Source organism: Antennarius striatus, chromosome 14 (assembly GCF_040054535.1).
Source record: "Antennarius striatus isolate MH-2024 chromosome 14, ASM4005453v1, whole genome shotgun sequence".
Taxonomy (NCBI): Eukaryota; Metazoa; Chordata; class Actinopteri; order Lophiiformes; family Antennariidae; genus Antennarius; species Antennarius striatus.
This window is the reverse complement of record NC_090789.1, coordinates 6,270,013-6,285,934: the sequence shown is the minus strand read 5'-3', so window position 1 is coordinate 6,285,934 and position 15,922 is coordinate 6,270,013. Positions and strand designations below refer to the sequence as shown.

At 41.2% G+C, this 15,922-nt stretch overlaps 1 protein-coding gene across 2 annotated transcripts in view; it reads left to right on the top strand.

Moving 5' to 3' along the window:
* Positions 1-7,826: 7,826 nt before the first annotated feature.
* cdk6 (cyclin dependent kinase 6) overlaps positions 7,827-15,922 on the top strand; it is a 31,571-nt gene continuing 23,475 nt past the window's right edge. The window contains exons 1-3 of one of the 2 annotated variants that reach the window (XM_068333391.1): positions 7,827-8,014; positions 8,857-9,205; positions 12,895-13,030. In XM_068333391.1, coding sequence (XP_068189492.1) covers positions 8,982-9,205; positions 12,895-13,030 — 360 coding nt within the window. In that variant the 5' untranslated portion in view covers positions 7,827-8,014; positions 8,857-8,981. Of the gene's footprint in view, positions 8,015-8,153; positions 9,206-12,894; positions 13,031-15,922 lie in introns of those variants that run through there. The other variant, XM_068333390.1, reaches the window with a different exon arrangement.

The window sequence follows — 15,922 nt, the reverse complement described above, 5'->3', positions numbered from 1 at the left end:
CACACACACACACACACACACACACACACACACACACCTTTTGCTCTTTCAGACAGTACTTCAATCCTGTCTTTCCTGTCATGGGAGGCACAAATGTTTTAAGGTTGCTTGGAACATACTATAGCCGGTGGCAGCTCATGTTAACCAGTGTATAGTGGACTCCATCATTCCATCATCAAAATATTCAGTGTCATGCTCACTGCCCCACATCCACATTGCGGTGCCCGACATCTGGTGGTCACAGAGACTTGTTTCTCAGTGGTGCAAAGCAAAGATACGAGATTACATAGTTCCTGTCAAAAAAAAGAGAGTGAATAAATAGAGGCATACCATTGTTTGAAGGTATTTAGTGTCACCATCCACAGCAGTGATGTAATCAGCAAGAGGTGTGAGGTAAAACAAACTGGAGTCACTAGGGTGGCTGTGAGTGTTGCATGACTTTCTCAGGAAAGTGCGAGGTAAGGTGTTTTATAATAACAAAGAGAACATTTCAATATCTGGAACTTTTAGCCCTAAGGACAACTTTTTGAGGAATTTCAAATCTCTTTTGGGCCATTAACTAAAGGCTAATGAAGATATTATAAACGGCTGGTGTCTGAAATGCTGCTCTGCATTTCTGCAGACTATTTTTTGTATAGAATACAACAGCAATCAATAGTATTGATATAATTTCATCACATTTATTTTGCAATCATTTGAATATGACTCCTGAAAGAAACTTTTGCAAACACAGAATATACTCCACCCAAAAGATCCTGAGATATCAAGTTTCTCCCAAGATTCCTTGTTCCTGAGGAGAGCTGGTTCAGTGGAAAATAAAGTTCTTGTATGTCATACAATACTGTCATAAACAGAGGTCTGACAATTACTGTGAGTATGTAAGAAAACGTTAACTGCTGCTTGTTGGAAGTTATAGGTGGTGCATCAAAAATGTTCAAACTTTATATCAAATACAGAAAAATTGCTGTACTGTAAAGAAAGAGTGCTTTCTAGAAGACCCACACCTACAGCCACTCCTTGAATCAACACATTTTTTGCAGGGCTCAGGCTGATTTGAAGCATTAGCCATTTATTAGGAACTTGAACCATTAGCCATTTGGTAGGCGATTGCTCCTCTTGCTCATTTACTGGAACTGAGGCATTCAAGTATACAAACATTGGAATGTAAAGTGTGTGTTTACTTGTGCAAAACCTATAAACAAAGACACAATGAGTCCCTCTAATTGAAACCGATGTGGGAAACAACCATCATGTTACCAGTAATTACATCCCACCTGGACCATGTGCAGTTTGGTGACACAGCGCTGTACACCCACAGCAGGCCCATACAGTATCTGCGACCACTCAACGGACTACAGACTAAATGGCATAATGGTTGCCAGGCAAAACAACAACATGTCTGCACATTGTATGATCTGCACATGCCAGTTAAATGCCAGCGGTTCCTTTGAAGGTACTATTAAAGTCTTTGCCCTCAAGAAGATAAACCATTTTGATTGCTTTTCAGATGGTGTAAAACAATATGACATGCTTTTATGGTGATACAGGCCCTAATTGCTGTTCTATTTTATTTTTTTATTGTCTTGATCACAAACTCCATTGTAAGCTGATCTAACAACAGTAAAACTGTTGGGTTCACTTGCCTCACATCCTCTGAATGACAAAGTACCAACACACCCAACTTTATCTGTACCCACGTCTTCTGTGTCTTTACCCATTACCACACAGACTTGAAATAATCCTTCCGGCCCACACTGTAATTACAGACCCATCCCTATAATAAGGACAAAAGAAATCTGTCAAATATTATTTATTTGCTCCCAGCTTGTGTTTTCTGCATCTACGGTTAATTTTCTGCGGAATGTGAGGAGCAGCTGTCACTTTAGCACATGAATGGAGCCAGTTTGGTGGCCCAGAGGCATCAGAGTGGATCAACGGCAGAGGAGGGACAGCTGGGCCCGAGGGGACAATAGCACTCTCAGTTAATCATTAATACTCTTAATGAACAGCAGCCAGGCACCAGAGGTTCACTCACCAGTCTTTCCAGAATATTCCGCCTGCAACAGGAGGACGCAGGCAGCCCCGGCTTCCCAGCTGACCCCAAACTGACACTTGTTGATTGGGGCCCTTAAAAGGGCTGCTTTAAACTGTTGTCTGTTTGATGAAGTTTCACACATCAGCATGGAGATAAATGACAGCAGAACGACAGTAGCTATATTAGAAAATTACAGGAAGAACAGATCAAAGCTAAGTTGTGTATTCATGTCAAACCGTGTTCTTTTTTTTTTTTTTTCACACAAACTATGCTTTTGACTCAAGAGGTTGATAAACTCATGTTGAAAAAACCTTTCACCGGGGTTAGAAGGGACGAGCACTGGTGGGACAAATGAAATGAAAAGGATCCACAGGGACAGAACTGAACTCCAACATTTAACTCCAACACTTAATGACTGCTTTCAGCTTATCACATTTTCTGTGGATATTTGTTTTATAGCAATTTTTATAGCAAAATTTTATTTGAAATAATGGTTGATGCTTGAATGCAGTTGTTTTTTAAAACCAGTGACGATATCTGATATTTGAAATAAATTGTATTGTGGGTCCGTGGTGCACTGGCATCGTGCCCGGAGTGTCCCCCGCCTCACGTCCTATGCGAGCTGGGATAGGCTCCAGCTCCCCGTGACCCGCTACGGCGGATACAGCAGCGGTACATGACAATGAATGAATGAATGAATATACTGTGGGTTTGGAAATTACTTCCTGGTTAATCAAGTTTTTAATGACAATGGGGTCTCTGGGGGTGTGAGATTTTCTTATGCGGAAAAATAAAGAGATAATAAATACATCATTGGATAACATTAAATGAGGTTTCAGGTTGCTTAGGACACAAGTGATTTATTTCTTTACCAGGTAGCCAGTAATTACAAAAGACATTATGAAACCATAACTCAATTATAAATTCTCGATTTGCCTTTAAAAAAACTTTTGTTCTTATTACGATTAAGAAAGCCACCAAAAATCTGAGATGTTTCTGAAAGACAAATGAGCTCCTAAAGGAGAGCAGATGTTAGCTAGAGGTCTCATTTGAATGTTATGTAGATGTGTGTACGTGTGTGTGTGTGTGTGTGTGTGTGTGTGTGTGTGTGTGTGTGTGTGTGTGTGTGTGTGTGTGTGTGTGTGTGTGTGTGTGTGTGTGTGTGTGTGTGTGTGTGTGTGTGTGTGTGTGTGTGTAAATCTGTGACCACATGAATCTGTATGTAAGTGTGTGTCTGCACGTGGCTCGGCGTCCAGCCCAGCCCTCCCCATCAGCGGAGGTGGCAGGTGTTCCTGTGTCTCCTATAAGAGCAGGTTTTTATGTCGCCTCCTCAAGTTAGTGGCTTGGTTTCCATGGCGATGCCCCAACAGAAAGAGGCTTGTGTCTGGGGGCCGGTGCCGGGGAGAAGAGGAGGACAAGGGAAGAGGAGAGAAAGGCTTTACTTGCAACACACACTCTGCACTTCAATCTGGCTTGACAAGAAAGAGGAAGAGAGGAAATCAAGTCAGAGACACAAAACAGACTCTGGTTGTCTGCCGGACGCCCTTTCGGTTGGAAATGTTGCTTAAATATTAAGCCGCTGATAAGACTTAACTTAAATGAATCAGTACGGATATGTGATGCTTGTAATTCCTGACAATAGGAGTGGGAACTTAAAATGGAATCCAATATCACACCTCCTATCAGATTCCTCCCCAGGCTGAGACAGCTGTCTACTTATGCTCACTGTACCTAATGCATTGTGGCATGGACATCCCCCTGTATTTAGGTGGGATGTGGTCAAATGCGATCAATCTCTACCCTCTCTGTGAGAGGGGAGAGATTGTATGGGGGGCTGGGGGGGTGGAGGACATGACAGGGTTGTAAGGAGATCTGGGAAAGACTGGGAGTCACCTGTTCCTTGTTGGCCTGTTGTATCCCCCTAGGGAGAGTCATAATTCTCTCTTGGCCGTGTTGACCAGCAGCTGCCACGCGCATATCCACACAGAGATTTAAAGGCTTTCACGTCTAGAACTCAGGAACAGAAAGGTAAACAATTTATTCACATCAGGTGGATGTGCATCGAGGAACAGGCAGCTCATAGTGGTAAATCCAAAGGGAACTATCACCTGACTGCAGCCCATCGTAGGTCTCCTAACTGTTAGTGTCTTACTGTAAAACAAGCCTCTGCTAATGTTTCTATCCAATATATTTCTGATTTGGAAAAGGAGGCAGGATCTGATGTGAAAACCTTTGTCTACCGAACCTCCTGATCTGCTGGCAGACTCATCTGGATCACCCCAATAATTTCAAATGTGTCAGGATATTTACTTCAGTACTGTCCCGATTTCCAGGATCAGGATTTTTATATTTGTAAATCTTGCGAAACTTGGCTTTCATTGTGGAGAGATCGGATATTTCCGTTTGGAGTTGCTGAAACCATAAAAAAGCACAACAGTAACTACTGCATTTACATTGGTTGAGTGGACAAACATATAACTCCAAATCGTCCATTGTTGGGTTTGCTGGATGTGTGAACTGGTGCAGAAACACGGGCATTTAGCATTTAGTTCTTGTTATAGTGATCCAAAGCAGAACAAGAATGAATTATTCAGATCTTATTTGTAAGTAGATTTGATAACAAATTGAATAGAATGTGAATCACATTCTATTTTATGGTATTAAACCCAAAACAACCTTTGAGCGGCAAATATGAACCCTGGAAAAGCACAAAGTAACATTCACACAATTATAATGTTTGGTTTTGTCCATGCTTTTTAATTCCTTATCTGGTTTTACTTGAACTTGAAGAATGTAAAATTCCACCCTGTACAACTTGCATTGTCTTATCACAGCGACATTCTGACTTGGAAAATGTTCTTTACAACCTGTCTGACAAAAACATTTGACAATATGAAGTGCCGACAGAGAAAAAGAACAGTTGAAACAACTTCCTAGAATCATTTTGTGATAAACTGCAAAGGAGTGGCAGCATTGTTAAATGTTATGACACGTTCTCAGGTATACAGAGATGAAATTCCAACTGGGGCATGTGGCTTCGTGACAAATTGTGTTTCTTTACCTCTGTATGTGTACTAAATTTTTCCTAAGGGGTCAAAGCTAGACTTGTTTTAAGGTTCCCTAGTGTGATGATCCACATGAAGAGTACAGTTGTGTGTCACGTGTAATGAACTTTGATAAATCCTTTTCATGCTACTTGAAACCTAGTTCCATAATTTGATAATTAGCAGGGATTAGACAAACAATCCAAAATAAATACCAGTATGATCAATAACTTTGTAGTTTAATTTTCTTATTAACGTGCATCTTAATGGTTCTGTAGAAAATTATCAAAGATCAGTTTGATTGCAAATCTTCTGTATGCAATACTGTTAGGGTGCATGTTTTGAATTTCTGAAAAATCATTCCTCCACCACTAACGCAGCATTCATTCATGTACAATTATAAACTTAACATACACATTCTATAAATGCCCCGATTACATAAGACCCACATAGTTGCCTAAGCACATCTTACTTGAGGAACTATTTGTGTCTGAAAATCAAGATGAACAGGTTGCTGTAGTCATGATCAAAGCAACCATTTCTTATCAGTGTGTGTATACGCTGTCACTTTCATGAAATCAGACAATACAAATGAAGATGTGTCCACTAAAGACAGAACGAGTTGATTACTTTTTCATTTCCTTCTCAATCAACTCTTCATAAATGGGAAATAATAAGGTCTCAATGGTTATGCTGCAAGAAATGATTGAGAAAAATGCAAAATTCAGCAGTCAATTTTTCTGATCATGTCAGTCCTCCAGTAGGATGTTCTCATTTAGACCATCATGTCCTTCCATCTTCTCCTAAAATGACTTGAGAATGAATGAATGAATGAATGAATGAATGAATGAATGAATGAATGAATGAATGAATGAATGAATGAATGAATGAATGAATCCCTTTGGGGATCTTTGTGTAGGTAAAACATCACATACAGTCTTTGGAACATAAAGAGTTCATGTGTCATTTATGGACAAATGACTGTTGTAGAAGGTGTGTGTTGTACTCATCTCTGTACTGCACACAATGGCATTAATTGGTTTGTTCTCCAGGCTGGTAACAAGTAGGCATGCTAATGTATTTAGATTGGCAGTGGTTCTCAGAGCTGATTTCACATGAACAATGATGATGAAAAATGTAAATGCTCACGTTTACAATAATTGGTCTGGGATACATTGTCTGCATTGTGTGTTTTGTGATGCAAATTCTTTAAATTTGGGGTTGCTGGTAAAGTTGGACAGGGGAGATTGCCACACATACTTCCATGTCATTAGCTCCCCAACTTATCTTTTCAATTGAAATCACTGGATTCTACAAGCAGAGTGCAGAACAAGTTGCATGCAAATTGTAGCACTGGGGAATACTTGTCCTCTGATCTTCTATGCATCTCTAATGCACGCCTTTCAACGATGTTATGATAATGAGCCTTAGTTACATGCCTGTAATTGGCTATTCATCAGAATAATCTAGCATCAAGTCTTGTCATGTCTCAACCGTGTCCGACGTGAAAGAAAAAAAAAAGATTCAACCATATGTGACAGCTTGAGAGACAGAACATTATATTTTAAATCCCTTCACCTGAGATGTGGGATTAAAAAAACAATGAAAAGAAAACAAAGTAAAGAGGGGAAAATCATTGATATTAAAGTTCTGTATATTCTATAATCTAATATCTGTGGTTGACATGATTCAAAGTTCATTAACATTTGTCATACCTCTCAAGTATTTACATAGCAACTCTTAACTAAATGTATGTTTATTTACATTTAATTTTTATTCATAATTTAATGCCAATCAAAAAAAGTCTTGATAAATTAATCAATGACAGATACCGGGACATGATGGCAAAATTGAACCACCTGGTAGCCTGCATGGCCATCCAGCCTGCTGCTGGGCCACGGGGCTTGGAGAAACGACCACCGGAGCAGAGGAGTGCCCTCTGCCACAGATCAAGCCACCGGGCCTTGAACCTGACCCCCCAGGACCATCTAGGGTGAGCTTGTCACATTAGATCCCCGCTGGCGCATTGTCCGCCCGGAGTGCCTCAGTGGTTTTCAAGGAGATAGATAGTGTAGCCGTCCATCCAGTAAAGCTCCTCTCTCTCCCTCTCTCCCCTCTCCGATTCCCCCCGCGGTGCTCCCGGGTTTGACACGGGAGACAAAACCCGCGGGGAGGACTATGAATGGTAAAGCACCGCGGAGGCCGAGGGAGAGCAAGGAGGAGGCGGCGTGGCTTTGTAGTCGGGGAGGAATGCGGAAATGTCCCCGCTCCGTGTCAAACCTCTCTGAAGGGGGTCAGGCCACATTCAGCCGGCGTGGGAAAGCCAGGCGGAGACGGAGCTCACACAGACGGAGCGGGACTGCGGCTGCCTGGGCCGATCCGAGGATATCTGGAAGAATAAAGGAGAAAGAAAGGAGAAAATCCAAAAGAGGAGCGTGGATTCTGGAGGCCTATATCACGCGTTTGCCTTTGTCCTATGACCCCCCCACCCACCCCTCTACCTCCACCTCCATCCTGCTCCCCCACCACCACCACCACCACTCCACACCCACCACAAAGTTGCAGTGAGTGTGTGGGTGAGTTTTCATAGAGCTCTACACACACACACACACACACACACACACACACACACACACACACACACACACACACACACACACACACACACACACACACACACACACACCCTCCCTCCCTTGCTTGAGTGTCTCTGCCTGTACTGGTGCAGCAGTCTGAGGGATGGGGGGTTAGAGCCTGCACCATCCTGCTACCTGTGTGGGCCCCCGCATGGAGGACAGTGGACAGGGATGCGTTTAAAGCCGGACAATTCTGTCCGACACATGAATGCTTCCTCAGCATTTTTTTTTTAAACATATTTTTTTATTTATCGGGACATGCCAACGTTACGACATTTTTATTGACACCGTAAACACAGGTAAACACCGAATGTGTGGATATGTATGCAAAATTGTGTGCGGATAATGTCATTATATGATGGTTGGAATGTTAATCTAACAGCAAAAATCATTTTTAGGAAGATGAAAATTAGCGATACTTGAACTTAACCGGAGTTATTCGTCCAAAAAACAATTAAATTAGAAAAAAATTCGAAATCGCAATCTGAGCTTTGGGAAATGTCATTAAAACTCCGATGACGGTTTATTTTACGCATTCACGTGGATTTTAGGTGGGATTGTTGAGTTTTACGGTGTTTTTAAATGGACTGTTGGCTGTAGGAAGTCCAGACAATGCGACCAGTCGACAGCCACGTGCTCGCTGGGTTTGTGTCGCTGATAAAACAAGACAGGGAAAATAGTTCGCTGTTTATTTCTGCTCAATCACAACATCGCCTTTATGTCAAGTCCGCACATTTACTTTGCGGTTTCTCTTTAAATTTAATTTCCTTTTTAACAGGGTGACACAGCTAACCCACGTGAGGGCAACTTAAACAACATTGCATATGGAGTTGGGTTTTTTTTTTTTTTTAAATTTACTTATTTTTTTTGGAGCGCAAGAGGTTCTATTTACGCTAAATCAATTTTGAGGAGAGCGCAGCGCATTTATTTAGAATTATTTGACTTTTGCTTTAGTGGTAGGAGGACATTAGTTGCTATGCGTAATAGGAGGAGGAGTGGAAATCGGGACGCAACGAGACTCTTATGTTGATAGTCTGGAATTAAACATGATGACAGTCCTGTTATTGCCAACCTGGAGCACAGTTTGACCAAGTTTGACAAAGATGGTGTCTTCCTCCATCTGTGTCTCCTTGTCATCTAGGCATTGCATGTGCCAACTTTTTTTGAATATGCCTTTGTGAGAAACTCTCTGGCTCGTCACCCTCTCCGGGATTCCCCGCAATATTTTCAACAAGAGACGAGAGAGAGAGAAACAAATCAGCAAAAATGGACAGAGACACATCAGGTACTCAATATGAGCCTGTGGCCGAGATTGGAGAAGGCGCCTATGGGAAAGTGTACAAGGCGAGAGATTTGAAGAACGGGGGACGCTTTGTAGCCCTAAAAAGAGTTCGTGTCCAGACGGAGGAAGAGGGGATGCCTCTCTCCACCATCCGGGAGGTGGCGGTACTGAGACAACTTGAAGCCTTTGAGCACCCCAATGTAGTCAGGTAAGTGAGGGGAGAGGTTGGTATCCCTGTGTGTGTCTGTGTTTGACAGAGGGTGAGTGTGAGACACAGCAATTTCTCTCCTCATGGTGTGTGATGACATCCGTACAGCTTCATAGGTTTTCCAAGGTACGGATATAGCTGTTTATCTGCTGATCTTCTTTTCCATTCGTCTTTTCCCTTCAGGGGTCGCCACAGTGAATCAGTTGCCTCCATCTAACCCTGTCCTTTGCATCCTCTTCTCTCACACCAACTACCTTCATGTCCTCTTTCACTACATCCATAAACCTCCTCTTTGGTCTTCCTCCAGGCCTCCTGCCTGGCAGTTCAAAACTCAGCATCCTTCTACCAGTATATTCACTATCTGCTGATGATATGTGAAAATGTGGATTGCCATTGACTGAAAACCTGTTGGATGATAATTCTTATTTTTAGATGCAATCACTTTCTAGAATCTCTTTTTATAGGACTTAATATTTTATAGGACTTTATATTTTTATAGCACTTTATAGGACAACTTTTATACTTTTATAGGAATGCCATTATATTTTTATAGTCCCTTGAAGAGCTCTTTCAAACGTTATCTGTTTGATGATTTGATATTTGCGTCTTGATTAAAAATTTGGTAATAAAATGAAATGTGTCATTCTCCATCAAGAGGATCACAATTTTGTTCCAGTTTTTTTTTTTTTTTAGTGGTTTAAATGTCTGCAGGATTCAAGATAAACTACAGAACAGGTGATCATGAAACTTGGAAGGAGGGTGATTCATTAGTCAAAGAACAACCTGTTCAACGTAGAAGCGGATCTGAATGTATAGGGTCAGCTTCTCTTTTCCCAAGTTGAGAGACTAGAAGAGGCCGAGCAAGCCTGACAGTGACAGAAGAGAGGGAGCTGCATTAGGGCGAACAAATCAATGAATCGTGGAAAAAAAAGTCACTTTCTGACAGTTTTATGGCGTTTACTTTCTGAAGCACATATAAACACATCCCTGCAGGAAAGTGCCACATTTCTGCTTGTGTGTCTGACAAACTCATGTCAGACACATACGCTGCTGCAAATGCTTTACACATCCAAGACAGTCAGCGCGGAGGAGAGAGATGGAACCTGGTCGCTACATTTTTAGCCTTGAAGTCCAACTTCACACCTTGAGTACCGTTACTGACAGGGCGCTGAGAGTCCGCTGTCCTGTCAGCTGATGTGCAAATGCATCACTCATGCAGCAGAATAATAAGTAAGATAATAAGGTACATGCACAGGTAGGGTCTTTGCAGACCACCACACTTTTAAAGTGTGCAGTAAATTTAGAATATGTTATCCCTACTGAGTTCAAAGGGTCAGTCTCTTGTTGCTTAGAAAGAACTGAACACACCAACGATAACCAGTAATATTTTATAAATCCTGAATATAGGCTAAATTGTACCTTTTTTTAAAAAAAAAAAGATGATTTAAAGCATTATTTCTGTTTTATATTCTGTTTTTACACATACCAATTAATTCCTAAAATCTATTCTGTCATAAGTATTTTTAAGCCAGATGCTCATTCAGTCCTAACAGATTTTTGCAAACAGCGATAAGACCAAGGTTTGGGGTTTTTTTTTGTCTATCTGTTTCTCTGCGCATAGAGAATGTTTTTTCTTTCAGTTTCTGGATGACTTATTCAACCGGCAGTCAGGAGTCAGGTCCTGCGTCATATGTTTGCACTGACCGCCACTCTTGTTTTATCATGGAATATTGAGGGCTTTGGGATAGAATGGGAAGTTGTAAATGAATGTTCCAGAAGCACAGCATATGCCATTGTGCATCGAACAATAATCCCCCCAGAGTATCTATGAATAATAGAGGATAATGGTTTTCTCTTAATGAGATAAGAATGTAGTTTGCTCTCAATGGAGGACATATACGTCAGCAGACAGAGTTTGAACCTGCTTTATGCACTGATGCCAAACCATGAGCTCAGATAAAATGCAGAAGCATTTGTTGCAGTGAATTGGTTCAAACATCACCTCTGAACTGTCAGTAGAACTTAGCTGTCCTCCAGTTTAGCCAACCAGCATGAACAAGCAGCCAAAGCCAGGAAGGGTGCATTGTGGGCCTTCTGTGTGACTCCAGGCAACCCCTGGATGTTTGTAATGAGGCCCATTATTCATTCCATATGTTCAGTGTCTGCTGAGAGCCCCCATTGTAGCCCAACAATCGAGCCGTGAGGGGCGTTTAACCCCAGTGCTTCAGAAGGAGGGCGGCGTTTATTCTGCGACATCTTGCGTGGTACTAATACCTTGAATGAATCACCTCTCACTCACTGCACCGACTCCAGCATTTCCAAGTCCACTGATTACAAGGGTGTTGGCAAGGATACGTGGTGCCTCGTTGGATCGGAATGAAAGAGTTTCTGGAGAGATGTAGTCATTTCTTTCCATGCTTCGATTTTAAACGGCTTATGTAGATTAACTAGTTTGAATTACAGCAGCATATGCCTCTAAAGTTGTTTTAGATGCAACATGACATTGGCATGGATCAATGTGTATTTTTGGCAAAAAGTATAAATGAAGTAAAATTTTACTTTTATTTTCTGTTGGTTTTTTGTGGTTGGTAGTTGAAGCTGGTACCCGATGGGGATTTCAGTTTATAGCGTAAAATCTTTAGAGGAGAACCATATTGAGTTTACACGTGTCATTGGGTTTAGACCAATGTGGGATAAGTCTAAGTGAAACAAACACCTAAAGCATTTAATCCATTTGTTGGTGACCCATAATGTTACCATAAGGCATCAAATTGAGATCTTTCACAGCTCTTTTTATCTCTTGTGTGGTTGTGAGAAAAGACGCTGTCTCTGCAGCAGCACAAGGCCAACCTCGACTCAACTGCCCATAGAGCATCAGGAGTTGTCATAGCGCCGGGTGAGGAATGCTCTCCCGCTCTTTGAAGAAGACATACTGGATTGCTTTTTTTTTTTTTTTCAGCTTTTCACCAAAGCTTGCTTTGGAAGATCTGCCGACATAATCTGGATTCTTGGCCTTAGTTTGTCGCCTAGCAAAACACAACCATAAACGTTGGCTCTTTGAGATTGATTGGCTTGAATTTTTAAAAGCTTTGCATAGAAATAGTTTTTTCAGGATAGCTTGACAACATCATCAGGGCTCGGCGTCCCACAGAAATTGACGGTTCTGGTCTGGAATCATGTTTGTCTCTTGTTTCTGTTCTTTAAAAATGTTCAATAGCACAGAGTCCAGGAATGACTAATGCTTTCCTTAGCATTGTGTTAAATGTTCAGTTCTGTTGTTAAAGGTTTATTAGAAGTTTCTTCCTATAAATGAACTTCTTTCTTCTTGACATTTTGATTTGTCATATAGAGAAACACACATGTGTGGGGTTTTTTATTAACATTTCAGATTGGCCCATTGCCATGTTCATAATGTTTTCATTAATGTCCTCAGTTTTATCTGTGTTTCATGTGTCTGATGCCGTGTTTGAAATAACTTCTGTCTCTATACTTATATTTAATTTAGATCATATTGAAAAATTAAATCTATGTGTAAATCAATTTACAATGGTGACATTGAAAAGAAGTGTCAATCAGTAGTCTGGTTTATTGGATCCCAATCTTAGATTTAACTCAAATGTTATGTCATTGTGAAGATCACATGTTCAAAGCAACCAAATAAAAATATGTCGGTGTTCCTCTTGTTCTAGGTTGTTTGATGTATGTACTGTCTCTCGGACCGACCGAGAAACCAAACTCACTCTGGTTTTTGAACACGTGGATCAAGACCTGACAACGTACCTGGAGAAGGCCCCCGATCCCGGAGTCCCACCGGAGACCATCAAGGTAAGACAAATGTGGTGTCTTGTGTAAATTAGGAGTCTTAAGTGACATTTGCTTGCTTTGCTGTTAAAATATACATAAATAATCCATAAATAGTATTCCTAGACATTAATGTCAGATTTTAATTTGAAATAATATGCCCGGTTTATATTTGAAGCACAAAGTAAGCCATTTGATAATCTTCTGTGGCTTGGCATTGCACGACCACAGCCGTGTCTATAGGGTACCGGGTTTTCTTGGCCAGAGCGTGAAGTTCCCTCCAACATCAGAGGCACCAGAGCATTTTCAAGGGCAGGACATGTGGCATAAGGGCTCCAAATTAGAGGCTGTCTGACTTCTCTATTTTCACTCTTTCCTTGCTCTCTCTCTTTCTGTTTTACTGCAGCACAGATGGAGACAGAGGATAAATGTGTGTGTAAATAGACTTTGAAATCTTACCTTTGTGTTTAGAAACTAAGAGTACTCGACTTGTTAACCATTGCAGTAGTTTGATAAATCCGCCAAGTGTCCTTTTACATTTCGCCAAGAGGTCGGAAGTGGATGTCACCGACTCCTTCCCTCTGTAATCTCTACTTTTTATTTTATTATTTCTCACAGTCAAACCTTTTTAAAAATTGTCTTGTCATGTTTCACCCTCAGGTCTGTTTATGTATTGTGTATAGCATTGGAGAGGTGTAACTTCATTTTTTGGAAACAAGGCCCTCAAAGTTTTAAGTGTCATCTTTGGAACATATTGTGGAAGCAGAGTAACCATTGTCACCCACAAGGATGAGTTTGTGTGAAAATTTTTTGTGCCTATCTGTAACATTGGTGGGGATGAGATACAAATGTAGACGGATCAGGTAGATCACACCTGAGGCTGTCGCTTGTTGTGTAGTCAGTACAGTGTGTGGTAATGTGGCCTCTACTGTCTTCCAATAATTAAGCACTCACTCTCATTAAAACTTGTAAATGTCAATGTTTATCATTATTAGTATTTGAATTGTAATTATATGCTATTTACAGTATATGCAAGCGCCACATCAGTATTTATAATTTTTTGTGCTGAAATGAAATCAGTCAACTGATTAGATGACAGAACATTAAAAAAAACAATAACTTCAAAAATTAAAACATTTTTTTGTATTTTTAAAGCACCTAAGGATTTGCTGTTTGCATTTGATTTGTCATTGATGACTAAATATCTTCTTTTTTTTTCAGCCTGTTGGTAATGTTTAATTTTTTTGTCTTATAAAATCAGAATGTGTACTGGAAGTAACTGTCGCTTGGTTCAAAATCAATGCGATATAAATATTATGTAGTTGCAATTCTGAATCCATCTCTCAATGAACAGATTTCTCAACTCCTAGATGTAATTTTTGCATTATGGTTTGGATCCATAGCTGTTTCCTACCTATTCAGTGTGAGGATTTGCCACAAATGTTCTGAATATATTTTGCCTTTTTTTTACTACAGTATTTACAGACTAATTATCAATAATGTAATTTTTTGTCTGTAATTCACTGATATGTCTTGCATTCCAACACAGATGGTGAAATCAGTTTTCTCCTGGGAGTGACAACTAAATGCAAGCGTGTAAAGCTAACCCTAAATCCCTATCTGGAGAGGGAGGTGAAATTTCTCTGGCCATTGAAGGTGGTTTGAAGGAGTAATAGTTCAAAAATGGATAAATGAACAACAACCTTCCAGTTGTTGCCCCCTCAGTGAATTCAGTGGCCCCAAATAGAGCACACCTATGTTTATCTGGATAAATGTTTGCCATTCAACAGTGTCACTCATGAATATTCTAAGAAAGTAAATAAATTCATCTTTAGCCAAAAACATAAAGAACGAGCATATTTTTCCTCAAAATCAATCTACTCCCAACGCCACCATTGCTCAGTCTGTCCCAATCAGCCCCCCCACCCTTCACCACCCACTCAGACTCGAGACCCACCACATGGTCATTGATGAAAGAGGTCCTCCCCTAGGAATCAAATGAGCTGGAAGGACATCAAGCAGTCGGGCTGCCCCAGCCTCGGTGCTCCTCAGTCGGGCCAACGCTTGGGTCGTACCCACCCTCCTCCGCCACCACCGTCCTAGCTTCCACGACTCCATTCTCTAGGCCCATAAAGGCGGAGGTTAATGAAGCATGGGGAGGGAATTACACTAACGCTAACCGGCAGATGTCCCATATTGTGCTTAGCTACAATAAAGAATATGGCTGCCTCTGGTCCATTAGCATTTGAAAAGGGGGCGCACTCAGAAAGCCATGTTTTGACTGCGTCTTGCAGAGGACTGACTGATTTTTACCTGGTCCTGCTTTTTTCAGGATCTGATGTGTTGCTTTTTTGTGTGATTTTTGTGTTCTCCTGCTTGAGTTTTTTGTGGGTCTGCCAGTTGAAGACATTTGTTGGTTGAGCAACACCTGTCCTCTTGCTGCTGAAATCAACTTTGTTTGAGGTTAAGAGTTGTTTGACGGTTGCTATCGGCTATTGCTTAAAATTTTTTGCGGCAGTATTAATTGGAGTATTTCAAAACTTGACGTTTCGTTAAGTTGCGCTGCCAAATATAGCTGGAACACTGTTGATTACCAAGTGATAGTAATTGATATAGTAGACATGGTGGCAGTGAGGCCATGGGGGCCAAGATTGTTTGTGTGTTTGTCTAAGAGTCACACTTCTGAGATAATTAGTGTTTACGGAGAAATGTAGCCGAAAGGAAGCGCATCGAAATGGCTATTTAAAGCGGAGAGGAACTCGTGGTGGGTGGAGGGAGGGGGTGTTGCTATTGTGTCAGCCCCCTGCCACCCCCACCCCCCCTTCTCCTCGCACATACGGACACACAAAAACATAACCAACTGCCTGCCTCACTCCTGTGTTCCTGTCTGTCTGCTGCCCTCCTTGCTGGGTCATG